Here is a 13,694-nt window from a genome sequence, read left to right on the forward strand (position 1 = left end):
AAGGGCAACACACCCTCAGAGATGTGGTGGGGAGGGAACTTTGCCACAGACTGGCTGTGACTCAGGAAAGAGTGTGATACGAGATGTACAGGATTATCCTGTGTCTAATGGCTGCTTCCTTCCTGCCCCCTCCATTCTCCAGCTCTGCACTTGCCCTGAACCAGCTGCTGCTTCTTGACAGAGGTTCCACCTGCAGGGCATTCTGGCTTCTCCAGAACAGCAGCTGGAATTCAGCAGAATTGCTCTCAGCTGGAATTCAGCAGAATTGCTCTCAGCTGGAATTCAGCAGAAGGCAAATATAGAAATACAAAGTTCCTGGACAGCCAGGATCTCTGGAAAGTGCCTGGCCATATCCAGGGAACAGCACAGGGATATTCTCCCTTGACCATGTGTTACCAGTCAGATTTGACTATACATTGTAAAAGTGACTGCCCAAATGATTTGGAGGAGGCTTGAATAAGAAACTTTATTCTGGTCTTAAAAGAGAAAAAGGCTTTTACAAACCCTACAAAAAACATCTGAAATTGGAAAAAGATAGAAACTCACCTATGTGGATGTAAACCAGATACTCTTCCTTTGCCCACCTTTGGGAGACATGGGATTAACAGCAGGTGTAGCTTCTTGGGGCCCTCAATAATTCTTTCTTCTAACACAAGATTATTGTCACAGAGTCAGCTGGAAAATGAAGCTACTGGCACCAGAGTTTACAGAGAACTTTGGATGAAACAGAGCAGAAATTTTACATGGCCCTTCCTTCCCACGTCCCTGCTGCCCTCACTTATTTGCAGCAATTTCAAAATCTTCCCATGTTTCACCATAGATCCAGGGATCTCACAGTAATGTAGCCTCCATCTTCCTTTCCATTTGGCCTGGATCCCTCATTCAGTGGGAGCAGGTGCAGACACAATTCTTGCCATGAACAGGACTCGGTAGGATTCTGTAATGTCACCTTTCACAGTAAGGAGGGCTGACACAAGCAGGGGGTCACTGGTCTGCAGGAAGAACCACACAGAAAACCAGCCTGGTGTTTTGGACATAGGAGACATAAGCCGATCACCTCCTAAAATCTGTGTTTCATATCTCAATTTTCAAGGTACCACTTATAGCTAGAGGTGACAGGTTACAGCCACTGTGCTGGTTCCTTCCTGTCCCCAAGTGATGCTCATGCTGCAGGCAGTGAGGTATGATAGTGACTCAGAATTCTGTACCCAGAGTGCCACAGAGACTGTCTCCATGTCACAGCTATGGCAACTGAGCACAGCAGTAACCTCAGAGCTCCCAGAGAGGGCTGGAAGGAAACAGATCCTGTCAGCCCCCAGTAAATGCTCAGTGTTGTGCAAGACACAGGGGTTACCAAGAGGCATGATGTGGATTGGATACATCCTGCCAGAAACTCTGCTGCCTCTTTCTGTGTGTGATGGCAGAAATATTATTAATTTTGGAAACAGCTACTCATTCTGCCATCCCACACACAGGGAGTCAATGTTTTCAGTCTCTATGAATGCCCAAGGAGGTGAATCAGGAAGGGCAATCACAGCCTCATGGAGCTGTTGGGACATCATATCCAACCTCTATGATACAAGGCGGAAGTAGCCAGGGAAATGGGGCACCTAAAGTGGAAAGTCCAAAGGCCCCAGGAATGTGACTGACTGACTTCCTGGAATGTGCCAAAAGAAAGGCAGCCCATGGCAAAGAAATGTGTTGCAGAGTGATCCATGTAAAGTCAGATCTGCGCTGGCAGGGCTGCAGCAGTTCTGTCCCAGGGCCCTACAGAGTTCACTCAGGGCACCAGACCCTGTTAACAGCAGCAGCACTTTGGCCTTTGGACTTCCCTGCAGGAAGGGATTCCTCTGGGATACAAGTGGCTCACCCCTGTCCTTGTTACCACACGGCCAAGCACAGCCCTGGGGAGGCAGGAAGGCTCCAGATAATCCCATTGTTCCAGCTTCTGTTCCCAAAAGGGGGTTTGTACCACCCCTGCTCTTTCAGAGACCACACAGGAGCTGTCACCTGGCTGTGTCTGAGCCACCTGTGCTGCCCATACCCAGCAGCAGCTGTGGGTCACACCTCAACAGGAGCCGTGGGTCACAGGAACTTTGTGTGATAACCCAATATGAGCTCTGGGTGACATCCCAACTGTGGGTAACACCCCAATAGGAACTGTGGGTCACATCCCAATGGGACCTTTGTGTCACAATCCCAGCAGGATCTTTGGGCCACACTCCGACAAGAGCCCTGTGTGATACTCCGACAGGAGCCCTGTGTGATACTCCAACAGGACCTTGGTGTCACATCCTGACAACAGCCTTGGATAACACCCCAACGGGAACTGTGTGTCACATCCCTCCAGGAGCCTTGTGTGACACCCACCAGGAGCCTGATGTGACCCCTCCAGGAGCCCTGTGTGACACCCACCAAGAGCCCGGTGTGACCCCGCCAGGAGCCCGGTGCCAGCGCCGGGCCGTGCCTCACCTGCAGGTCGGTAGGTGGCATCCACGAGACGCTGATATGCTGCAGCTGCCCGCGCTCCAGGGCTCCCCTCGTGCCGTCCAGCATGAACCCCACCCGCTGTAGCTCCGGGCCGCTGTGCAGGCTAAACTCCACGGCCTGGAGCGAACAGAAGGCACAGTCACACCTGGGCCGCTGCACTGCCCCTGCCCGAACTGCCCCACAAAACACCAACTATCCCCTGGGACATTCATTGTGTCACCTCATCATGCAATACTCCATTAAAATACCAGGATGGGAACTGTAAATCAGTTCTGGGCTCAAAATTCTGTATTCCTGAATTGAGGAAGCAAACTCATAAATTAAGTTTGTTGCTGACTTAGTATGATAATGCTAATTCCTTATATTAGCCCCTGAGAAATAATGTTTTCAAACACTGATGCTTTTATAATGTAAAATTTACCAGGAACTCTGAAAGCTGCTCTTTTTGATTTATGAGTTTGTGAATTTTGGACTGAAGGAATGAGCAGACCTCTGCACACTGTCAGGATCTCCTACAGCACCTGGCACAAACCTGCAGGTTTTATTTCCCTCACCTTCTTGGCTGCCAGCAGAGGACTTTGCATGGTGCCGATGGTGATCTCTGCCCTGGCTGGCTCTGCTGAGCCCTCCACGTACTCCAGGAGCAGGAGAAGGGACCTCACTGCTTCCTGTGGCCCTAAACAAACAGCAAACAGGTCAACTCTGAGACAGTCAAAACTGCCTTTGGCAGTTTGGAGCCAACAGAAATTGCACCATGATGGTTCAAAACAAAGTGATGTGTCAAACTCAGGAGCTGGCAGAGATAAGGAGATCCTTTTACAGAGTTGTGAGGAATTAAGGAAAAAGAGGGTTTGGATAATTTGTAATTGCAAACTGCAACTGTTACATGTTTATCAAGTTCCAGGCTCAGTTTCTAGCCCATGGCACACACCTCTATGTACTTTATTCCAGCTTATGTGTATATGCTTAGAATTATTTAAAACTCAGGAGTCAGGAGCTGTTTGCATCCTGTCTCTTTAACACAGATCCTGTCCCAAGAAATTAAGGAAGAGTAACTTCAAACCCCTGGAAGTTTCATAACAGGACAAACAGGACAATCCAGGATATGTGACTGTATATGAAATAATTTCTTAAACATCCAATACACCTCAGAGAAGCTGCAGAAAGCAAATGCATCTAATTCTTCATAGTAGTATCACATTATAATAATTTTTGCAGGGAAGCTGCAGAAGTGGAAGATGATCATTAAGAGAGAACTGCATTAAAATGAAAAGAAAAACTTTCCTTAAGAGAAAGTTTTGTGGGTTTTTCTGTGTATTATGAATATATGCTGTAACATAATGCTTATTTTTTCTGATTCTGGAAAAATTGTCTTTAATTTCCTTTTTTCTTAAAGGAAGAGGAACATTCCCATGTCTGATCCCCCCCTGTTCCATAATAAACAGTGGTGGCACTTTACCTCCTTCCTGTGGTGCCACAGGTGAGGTCACAGCCAAGGACTCCATGGGTACATCCAGGGGCACTCCCCCCTCCACAAACATGGGGTGATCCCGGGCTGCACCCTTCAGGTGGATCTTGTGGGCTGTTTGCTGGGTGAGACAAAAAGTCCTGGATGCAGGTGACAGCTCAGGTCACCTGAATGATGCTGGCACCTGGCCCAGGAAATTGTGAAATCACCTTCCACGTGAATGATCCCAATGATCCTGGGCCCTAATGCAGGAGTTCCGCACCTGCCCCTGGGCTTGCCCAGTCTGGCACTTCTATTTTAAACCAACCTGGCAAATATGTCTCAGGAGGGCATTGGAAAAACGATTTATACAAAGGCCACTAAAAGAAGCAAAAATTTTCTGTTGCCAAACTTGGGTCAAGTGCCCATTCATCTTCAGCTTATCCTGCTGTGCATTCCTAACTGCAATCCAAAGCTTGCAAGGACAGCAGCAGCTCTCGCTCAGCCCCAGCCCGCTTGCAATGCTGTTGCTGGGCATTAGTGGTCACTCTGCACCAACTTTTGATGTCCTGGCAGGGGCCCAGGGCTGCCCGTGGTGAGGCCACCTGCGCATCCGGCCAGAGCATCCCAAGGGCAGCTCCACAGATGGAACGTGGCACTGAGCGGCTGCAAGAGCAGCTCGCTCCCTGGTGCTCCTGCTCCTGTTGGGCTGTACTGGGCAGGTGGAGCTCTCCTCTCCCCTTTGCTCTGACATTAAATGCTCCCTGCAGGAGCCCCTGAGAGCTGTGCTCATCTCCTGTCCCCTCCTGACCATGCCCTGAGAGAGGACAGGGATGGACCCCACGTCACTATTTTTATCAATTAATAACTGAATATCTAAACCTGAAAAATGTCAGAGGGCTCCAAACGTGCCTTTTCCTCCCTACATAAGTTCATCCAGCATTTAGACTGTTTTCATGATCCTGATTGTCTCACCTTCCCAAAGAGCAGAACCTTAAGACAGTCAGAGTAGTAGAGACTTTCATGATCAGGACTAAAAGTAACAACAAAATCCTGGGTCTTCCCAGCCTCAATTTTTCCTTCTGTTGGAGAGACACTGAACACACTGGAGCCATTATAGTTCTGTGTTCCTAGTAAATAAAAATGAGGATACAGATAAGAAAGGAGGATAGTTCTGCTTTACTTCTTCATAAATTTTAAACCCATTTAATTTTTGTTGGAACAGCAAATAAATAAGGGCTGATACATGGCTTTGCAGCAAAACAGGGTGTTAGGAACAGCAGATAAATCCATCTATCAGTTCAATGCATTCATCTCCAGAGGAACTGAAACAGCATCACTAACCCTTTCTATATTCTAATGTGTTTGTACAGAGATGGACATCTTTAAATCTAATCTTTAATATGCAATTACTGTGTGGATTTATTTAAATTTAAGGACTAATATTTCCTCACTTGTGGGTATTTGCTCAGGCTGTATAAATTTACAGCTCCCCATATTGAAAGAATTACTACAGCTCCTACTGGGGAGCAAAATGAGATCTTTAACTTCAGGGCTGTGATGCCCCAGGTCTGACAGCTGAGTGGATCGAAGAGGACACAGTGATGCTGCTTTACACCTCCTGAGTATTTAGCAGAGGAAAAAGAGGAAAGAATAAAAGAAAGTTTACCAACAATCTCTGTTCTCTGCATAGAGGATGTAAGAAAGGATGGAATTTTCTGCCTGTCTCTGTCCCATGTTGGTGAGAGCGACTCCAGTTGTACAGAGAACAGCAGGGTCAGGTTGGAAGTGTTCTCTATCTGGGGACATTCATTCACATAACAGCATTTGCATTAAGGAAATTGATTCTCAGGCCTGTAAGATCCATAGTTTGCAAAGTGGCTGAATTCATTTTGCCACATTAGTGCAGCTCTTTGTCCCCACATGCCACCAGAGGCACAATCAGTGCTGCCCATAACATGTCACACCAACCCCCACTCCCCATCAAATACTGGACTTTGGTTATTGACACACATTGGGCAAAATCCAAAAGGAGACCGTTTATGTTCTCCTCCTCCTCCTAAGAACTCCGGCTTTGCAGTTCAGCACAGAGGCCTTACCTTGACTGTGGCAGTCACCGTGTCCCTGGCCATGATGTATCCCATGTCCAGCACCTCTCCCACGGAGCACTCAGTGCTTGGCACCACCCCATGCCCGGAGAGGCGGAGAGTGAGGTTGGTCTTTCCCACCTGGATGTCCAGAGTTTCCAAGAACTGCCCAAGAGGATGCCTGAGTTAGCCCATCTGCTGAGGGAACCCCCAACCCTCCAGCTGACGCCTTCCAAAGAGCCATCCCAGAACTGAGACAAGATTCAAATGTTGGGACAGGGAACAGAAGTTCTTCCTGTTGGTAACATGTGTGTGTTACACACCCCTCACATCTCTCCTTTCCCCCACTGCTGTTGTATTTTTACTCACCCATTTATCCTCCCTTGGACAAAAACATATGATGAGGGGTTTCTTTTCACCTGGCTCAAGCGTTCCAACAGCTCTGACCAGCAGGAAAGGGCCACTGGGATTCAGAACTGAGAATCCCAGCTAAAACAGTGCAACTCAAGGAAAAAAGTTCATAAAGATTGAGAAAAAAGACATGAGAACAGCTTCTATATATTGTTTACATGTCTTTGGTCTGAACTATAAGCTTTTGAGAGATCAATAACTCAAGAGAGAGATGAGCTGGTGTCTCCTGCAGAGACAGTCTGATTAAGCAGAGGCTGAAGGCTGAGGTCACATGCTCCAATCAAGGATACTTCCAGCTTCCATGGGGAGATGTTTTCTATTGTAATTCTTTTCATCATTCTGTGGCCTGCAAGGAATGAAAACACTTCCCAAAGTGAGGATGCTCATTCCTGCCCTCCCATTCCTCCCCCTTACTCCTGCTCCTGCCTGGGCCAGACACTCATCCCAGGCCTATGGCTAAGGCACTATTCAAAGCTCACCAAAATGCTTTCAGATTGGGCCAGTCACTTCTGGAGCTTCCAGGTCCATGGTTGGGATCAGGTCTGCTCTCTCATGGGCCTCAGCTGGCCAGAGGCTCCTTGTTTTCCACTTAAATACCCACTAAGGCCTAATTTCTATCCTGACTTTTGAAAATACAAAACTCTACTGGAAAGAACTCATTGTCAGAGGGAAACCGCTCCAAACCACAATTCAAATTCCATACCTACAGAAACGTCCCCAAAGTTGGCTGCATTGATCCCGGAGTCGGAAGTGATCAGAACAGGTGGGGGTACAGCAGGGCAGTGCAGCTCCAGGTACAAGGTGTTGTGAGGGCTGGAGAGAGAGCAAAGGGATCTGGGGAATTAAAGGGCAGAGCTCTGGGATCATACAGAGATAACAATTATTGCCAGGGATCTGCTCCTTCCATGATGTCACTGCAGTGGCGTGACAGCACAGGGCTTGGTCACTGACTGTCTGTGCCTGAGCAGAGATGAGCTACAGCTGCCTCAAAGTTTTCACATAATTATTCCTTCAGCTGCTTTGATATTCATGTGTTTGATTCTTATCCAACTGGTGGGCTGGGAGCTTGAGTTTCTTACCACTGAGCTATGAAGTAATTAGGATCAGAAAACAAATTTCTCCCCCAGATGAATAAATTAGCAAGCCCACCCTTTCCCCCTCACATCTCTGGGTTATCCAACTGCACCTACCTGCAGGTTAAGTTCCCAGGGCCCTCCTCTCCAGTGGCGTGGCCACTTGCAACAGAGCATGGGATGATGTATTTGTTAAAACTCCCTCTGAAACTCTTTGTCAGGGAAGACTGGGCTGCTCTATAAGCATCAGAACTAGAAAATCCAGGAATAAGAATTATCTCAGTGAGTGAGAAAGGAAAAAATCAAATAAATATCTGCTGAGCTATTTGTGATTATTGTTTCTTAGTCACACCTAACTAAATGACTGTCAGTAATGGACCCACCTTACGAAGTGGTTGTCTTTTGTTGCCAAAAGAGAATAAAAATTAAGAATCCATATAACAGATGTTACACTAAAGATTGCAAAAACCTCAATCCAATTTGCTTTGGTTGAATACATCGGGTATTTCAGTGTCTTCCAGTACTTCTACATCATTTCAATGACATGTAAACACACACATGATCACACTCCTCTAATGCAATATGTATGCAATACTCCTAAAATAGGAATTTTATTTTTATGATCTCTGTTGAAAGTACTTAAAAATTATAATTAATGGGTTGCAATGGACATGGGATTTTAGTAAAAAATATCAAAACATCCAGTACAGCCAAATGCCTGGTGCTTCAGTATGTATTTACTTCAAAATACTTGCAAATTACTAAGACTGGGCAGAAGTCTGGGGCTCTGAGAAGTTGAATTACCTGGTGTACAACGACCCTCAAATATCAGATATTGCATGTGAGTCTCCCAGCCTCCAGGCAGCAATTCTATTGATGTTGACTCTCCCTGAGGTGCTCACACTGCACAGGAACTACTTCAAATGCACATTTCCCAGCAGTATTTCACTGCCAGTGCTGATACTGACCATGACTAAATTGCTGGACTGTGTAAGCCCTCAAATTAAAAACAGAAATTACTCTCTGGCATGGATTTGGGCCATCATCTGGTTCTGAAAGATCTGTTCAGAAAAGGTTTTTTTGAGTAGTTTTGGTTGGTCCCCAAGTTGAGCTTTGCAGTTGCCCTTTCCATAAACCGTGTATTGGCTCAGCCCCATCCCCCGCACAGCCCCAGCTCCTGCTCCCTGACAGATTCTTTGAAGTCTTCAATCCTTCTGATGCATAAAGGGATTCTTTGCCTCACATGAGAGGGTACAGCTGTGTGGCTCACAAGCAGCACTAATTTTGGAAACAGCCTCTGCAACACAGCTGAAGCTGTTCCCTCTCCAGTTTGCTGTCTTGTCTACCTACAGTTTTAGTAGATTTATTAAACTACATCTAAAGAGAATGTTGTCTGTGTAGTACAAGATGCTTCTGTTTACTTACTTGGGCTTTAACTCTTCAGGTTCCGGCTCTTTAGGGCTATTTACAGCAGCCAGGCATTTCCTGCTTCCAGCCTTTCCTCTGGGAATGGAAACGCTTGATTTTTTTTGCTCTTTCTTTGAATCTTTCCTCTTTTTGCCCATCAGAGACTGAGGGAGACTTCTGGAAATCTGACCAAGACAGGAGTGAGCAAAGACACAGCCCTGGCCCAAGAACACAGAGCTAAGAGATGATACAGAGCAGGGGACAAGGGACAATCGGATGATAGTGACAGCCCACAGACACAGTAGCTCTTACAGACATGTTTCCAATACTGTAAAATTTAAAATCAGGTTGAAATGGACATATTTTACCCTCTCTTAGAAGAAGAGGTCTCCTCTTGGAGCAGATGAATAGAAGTCTGTATCTCATGGGAATCTCATAATCAAAGACAATCACAGGTGCTCACAAAATTAACTGACCTAAGGGTTGCATATAACGTCAATGGATGCTGTCAATCTTCAAGAAGTGTAGAAGTTTCTTTTTCTTTTTCGTAAAGAGTATTTCAGCTGGAATTTGCAATAAAACCCTCTAAGGACACTTTGGAAATTGTGAGCATGAAATTAAATTATTGTTCAGTGAACAGGCCACACACTGAGTGCACAGTCACACTATCATTCTTTATAGGCAGGTCCTGCATAGACCACAAGCTTGGGCTTCATTAATATGCAAATAATTTTATGATAAAAATACCATCCAGAGAAACAAATATCTGGAAGTGACAGACCAACAGCATGTGCTGTTCTTAGCATTCCTTACTTGTGCTCCTGCCTCTGGCACAGCTGCTGTGCTGAGCCTCCACGCTGCCTCCTCCCTGATTTGCTGATCTGACAGCACCGGGCTGAAGGATACTTGGATGGAGCTTTTCTGGGAATGTGAGAGCACACAAAGGAGTGAGGGCAGAGCTCAGCCCTCAGACCCATGTGACACCTACAGAGCTCAACAGGAGCACACACAGAGCAGCACACAATTCACACATCCAGTGCACTTCTGGTCTGAGGGAATCACAGCATCCTCAGGATAAGGGCACTTGCAGCTTTTTTGGAAGTCCAGGATGTTACAGTGGCTTGGCTTTACATGGCCAAAACTTTTGGTATTTAAACATTTTTCACATCAATCACAGTGACAACACTGGGGACAGAGCACTCCCATAAGGCATTAGCCAGATTCGGTGCTTAATCCTCCTGTGTGATTTAAAACATTCTTTCAAGCAATACAAAATATTCCAGCTATTTTAACAACAGCTGATGTTTTGAGCTTTGTTTACAAGTGACAGCCTTTCTAAGCACACAGATGATCAAAGATTTGGCAGAACACCCTACATTTAAAGTGAATTTACCTGCCCAGGCAGCACAGTTCCCACAGAAGGTGTAATGGTCACAGGACAGTCTTGGGGCACATGGAATTCAAAGCAAGTGGGGCCAACTGGGACAGGGTTCCCACTGCCAATCCGTGGGACAGGGTGAGTGAGAGGGTGCCTGTCCACGTGGGAATTAAGCACATCCAGGGTGGCTGAAGACTCAGAGTTCAGGACTGTAGCAGCAAACTGAACCAAGGAATGAGACAATTCAAGAGGTGGGTGGACTCCAACTGCTTTGCATGACAGCTTGAATTGTCTAAAAATAAACACATGATAAATTGTCTCAGCATAAAATAGTGTCTTAATCAGCCCGGAAAATAGGGAGCTAATCCTGTAGTCCCTATTTAAGCAGAATTTCAAGCTTGCAATGGGAATTTTGCCTAAAGATGAACAATAATACTATCTATTTTTAAGGCACAATTGGCCAGAGTCCCTGCTTGAATTCTTCCTCTGTGAACTTCTGGAAATACATACTGTCAAATCAAAGTTTATGCCATCATTATTGTAGTAGCATTGGCTTAATGAGTAAAGCATTTTTACAAAAAAGGATTCCTCCAGTAATTGTGCTGAAAAAGCAGCAGAGCACTGCAGGTTGAGGGGCTGCAGCTTGGGTGTGGGACAAGGATAAACTTGAGGAGGGTTGGGAAAAGTCATCTCAGTAAAGACAGATGTGAAAACTTAGGATGAAACCAACAGACACTGAGCAACTCTTGCATTTGGAGAATTCCCACCTGTCTCAGCCTCACCTTATCCCAGCCTCACCTCCCCAAGGCAGGCAGGGATTCAATTTCTGAACTGGATTAACAGTAGGAGGCCAGTGACATTCAGATTTTAGCTTCCCAGCTGTCCATGCATTAACACACCTGTTGATGTCTGTCCTGCAGGAGAGCTCAAAGCTGTACTCTTTTGCCTTGGTGGCTTTAAAGATTATGTCAAATGTCAGGCTTTCCAGGGGAAGAATAATTCCAAATCCATTGTTGGGCTGAACTTCAACAAACTGCAAAATGGCAGGATAAGAAATTATTAGTTAAATTATGAGTTTATTAATAATATAAAGTAAGACATTACTGGCAAGATTTTAAAAAATTGTTATTAAATGTGGAACCATCAGGAAAAGAGAAACCTTCCAGGGAGAAGATTTGTCTGAGTCAATGTCCAGAGTCTGAGGGGCAGACTTCTCATCTCAAAGTAACTCAAAAGGCATTACATTCATTAACTCAGATTTCAGGAGAATCCCTTCCCCAGCTTCTTCCCATCTGTGGAAATCATCTCGTTCTAATGTTCATTTACTCTTCACATAAAACTGAATGTAATATGGTAAAAATCTCAGCAGCTGCCCCATGTCTTTGAGAGCTGATTCATGTCTGAGGCAGGGACACCACAGGGACAGCAGCAGTTCCACATCCACAGCTGTGTAGTGGTTTGTGCTTGAGTTAAAGATGAGTCAAGAAAGTCTTCCCATCACTCTTCAAGCTCCTCAGGAAACAATGCTGGGAAGTAAAGCTTCCATGAAGCTGAAGTTAACAATTTATTTTAGCTACTCCTTGATTTTAATCCCTAATACAGCAGAGAACAGGACAATGCCTAATTAACTGCCAGGTTCCTCCAGCTCTGATGCCAACATGCCCAGCCATTTCACACTGCTATTATGGAGCTTGAAGAACCAACTTTGTCCAAAAAATTATTCAGGAGACCCAGCCCACATGAACCCAGCAGGTCCTGTGCTTAAATTTGTGCTTCCACATCAACTTCTAGTGACTCAGAAAGTGCCCAGGCATGGATTGGGATGGTTCCCAAGGAGCACTTTAAAGGCAAAGCCTTTGGGCATTTGGTGCAAAGTGGGCACATTTCTTACCTGAGGCCACAGCCCCAAGCCTGTTTTATATAATGGTAAAAGTGCCCCAGGTGTTCTCTTAGGAGATCTCTTGGTGTAAAAACCCAGGAATTCTGACAGGAAAAGATCAGGAACAGGAAAATCTCCTCCCAGGGATTTGCACTGCTTTGCAAATGCAGAGGGTGTCACCCAGGGAGATTCACACACTCCAGGACAGAAGTCCACAGGGAGCAGGATTCCCATGGGGCTTCAAGAACCAGTCATGATTTATTTACATTCACACTGAAGAGGTTCCCATGACACTGTAATCTTTGACAGCAGAGGAGGTGTACTCTTTTGCCTGTGGGTAAATCCGTACCTCTGGCAGTCCCACAAATCCAAACTCCTGTGGCAAGATGGATTTGTTTGTTAGGATGATGTTTGCTTGCACAGCTTCGTAGATCGTGCAGTATCCAAAGTTGATCTGTTCTGGGCTGATTTCCAAATCAGAAGTAGTAACAATGGCATGCACAGTAAAATTAACTTTTTTAGCCTGAAACAAATGCAAAAGCACAGGATTAGCACCTCTATTTGTGGGTTGTAAGGACAGGATTATTCATTCATTTAAATGAAATGTCCTCCAACAGGAAAAGTGCAAGAAAAAGTTACTCTGTTCCTTGACAGTAACATGATATCAGCACTGAGGAGAAAGGATTTAACTTCCTGTACTGCAAACATGAGACAAGAAATAACATCAAATCTGTATTTGCACTTTAAGCATCTTTTACTAGTATCACAGAGCCCCAATTAGTAAAGAACTAATCTAAAATTAGGTACCTTTAAGTGAACATTCACTAAAATAATTTACATAAACTGTCAGTCTGATAATCAGCATCACAAAAATCCCTGACCTTGTCCATGATGAGGATTGTCACTGGAACCTCCAGGATTCCTGTTTCTGCATTGAAATACCTCCCTGCATCTTCAGGAAGAGACTTCCTGAAAACACAAAAGTACAAATCCAAAGTACAGTAAGTGCCATTAAAACATTCTATTTTCTCACCAAGGGGAACAATGGACTTTTGATGGATTATTTCCAAACAGAAAGAAAAACAAAGTGAATCCTGTTACTTAAGGTCTGAAAGTTTTATTATTCAAAGCTTTTAATCTTCATTTAATTGTCCTCAAATTGGAGCATTCACCTGGTTAAGCATCAACTCCAGTTCTTCACTGAAGGAAATTCTCATTAAAATTCTGCTTTCAAGATAAATTCAAATATTAGAGAAAATGGTAAAAGAATGGTGCAAGAAAATACCAATAAAAAATTAGTGATCTGTCTAGGCCCACCTCCTGACCAAGGGAAAGAAGATGTAGTCAGGTCAAGAATATTCTGGATTTGTCCCAGATTTCCTTCATCTTGGGACCCCCAGGCAATGCTCTGAGCAGGAGGGCATGGGCTGCAAGACAGCAATGTCAGAATGATTTACCTTGTACAGTTATATTGGAATTTTTTTCTGTTTTTAAAGACAGGATTTTAGACATGGGATTTTAA

The 13,694-nt window shown here is 45.0% G+C and overlaps 1 protein-coding gene across 1 annotated transcript in view; it reads right to left on the reverse strand.

The window, feature by feature from the left end:
* Positions 1-868: 868 nt before the first annotated feature.
* CFAP74 (cilia and flagella associated protein 74) overlaps positions 869-13,694 on the reverse strand; it is a 36,885-nt gene continuing 24,059 nt past the window's right edge. Inside the window, exons 22-39 of the mRNA XM_058855448.1 lie at positions 13,054-13,141; positions 12,522-12,695; positions 11,193-11,326; positions 10,309-10,585; positions 9,729-9,836; positions 8,934-9,100; positions 7,626-7,760; positions 7,139-7,248; positions 6,726-6,781; positions 6,394-6,513; positions 6,037-6,189; positions 5,607-5,736; positions 4,913-5,067; positions 3,945-4,079; positions 3,771-3,774; positions 3,045-3,166; positions 2,473-2,607; positions 869-992 (exon numbers count right to left, since the gene is read on the reverse strand). Of these exons, the coding sequence (XP_058711431.1) occupies positions 879-992; positions 2,473-2,607; positions 3,045-3,166; positions 3,771-3,774; positions 3,945-4,079; positions 4,913-5,067; positions 5,607-5,736; positions 6,037-6,189; positions 6,394-6,513; positions 6,726-6,781; positions 7,139-7,248; positions 7,626-7,760; positions 8,934-9,100; positions 9,729-9,836; positions 10,309-10,585; positions 11,193-11,326; positions 12,522-12,695; positions 13,054-13,141 (2,317 nt within the window). The 3' untranslated portion in view covers positions 869-878. The remainder of the gene's footprint in view (positions 993-2,472; positions 2,608-3,044; positions 3,167-3,770; positions 3,775-3,944; positions 4,080-4,912; positions 5,068-5,606; positions 5,737-6,036; positions 6,190-6,393; positions 6,514-6,725; positions 6,782-7,138; positions 7,249-7,625; positions 7,761-8,933; positions 9,101-9,728; positions 9,837-10,308; positions 10,586-11,192; positions 11,327-12,521; positions 12,696-13,053; positions 13,142-13,694) is intronic.

This window comes from Poecile atricapillus, chromosome 22 (assembly GCF_030490865.1).
Source record: "Poecile atricapillus isolate bPoeAtr1 chromosome 22, bPoeAtr1.hap1, whole genome shotgun sequence".
Classification (NCBI taxonomy): domain Eukaryota; kingdom Metazoa; phylum Chordata; class Aves; order Passeriformes; family Paridae; genus Poecile; species Poecile atricapillus.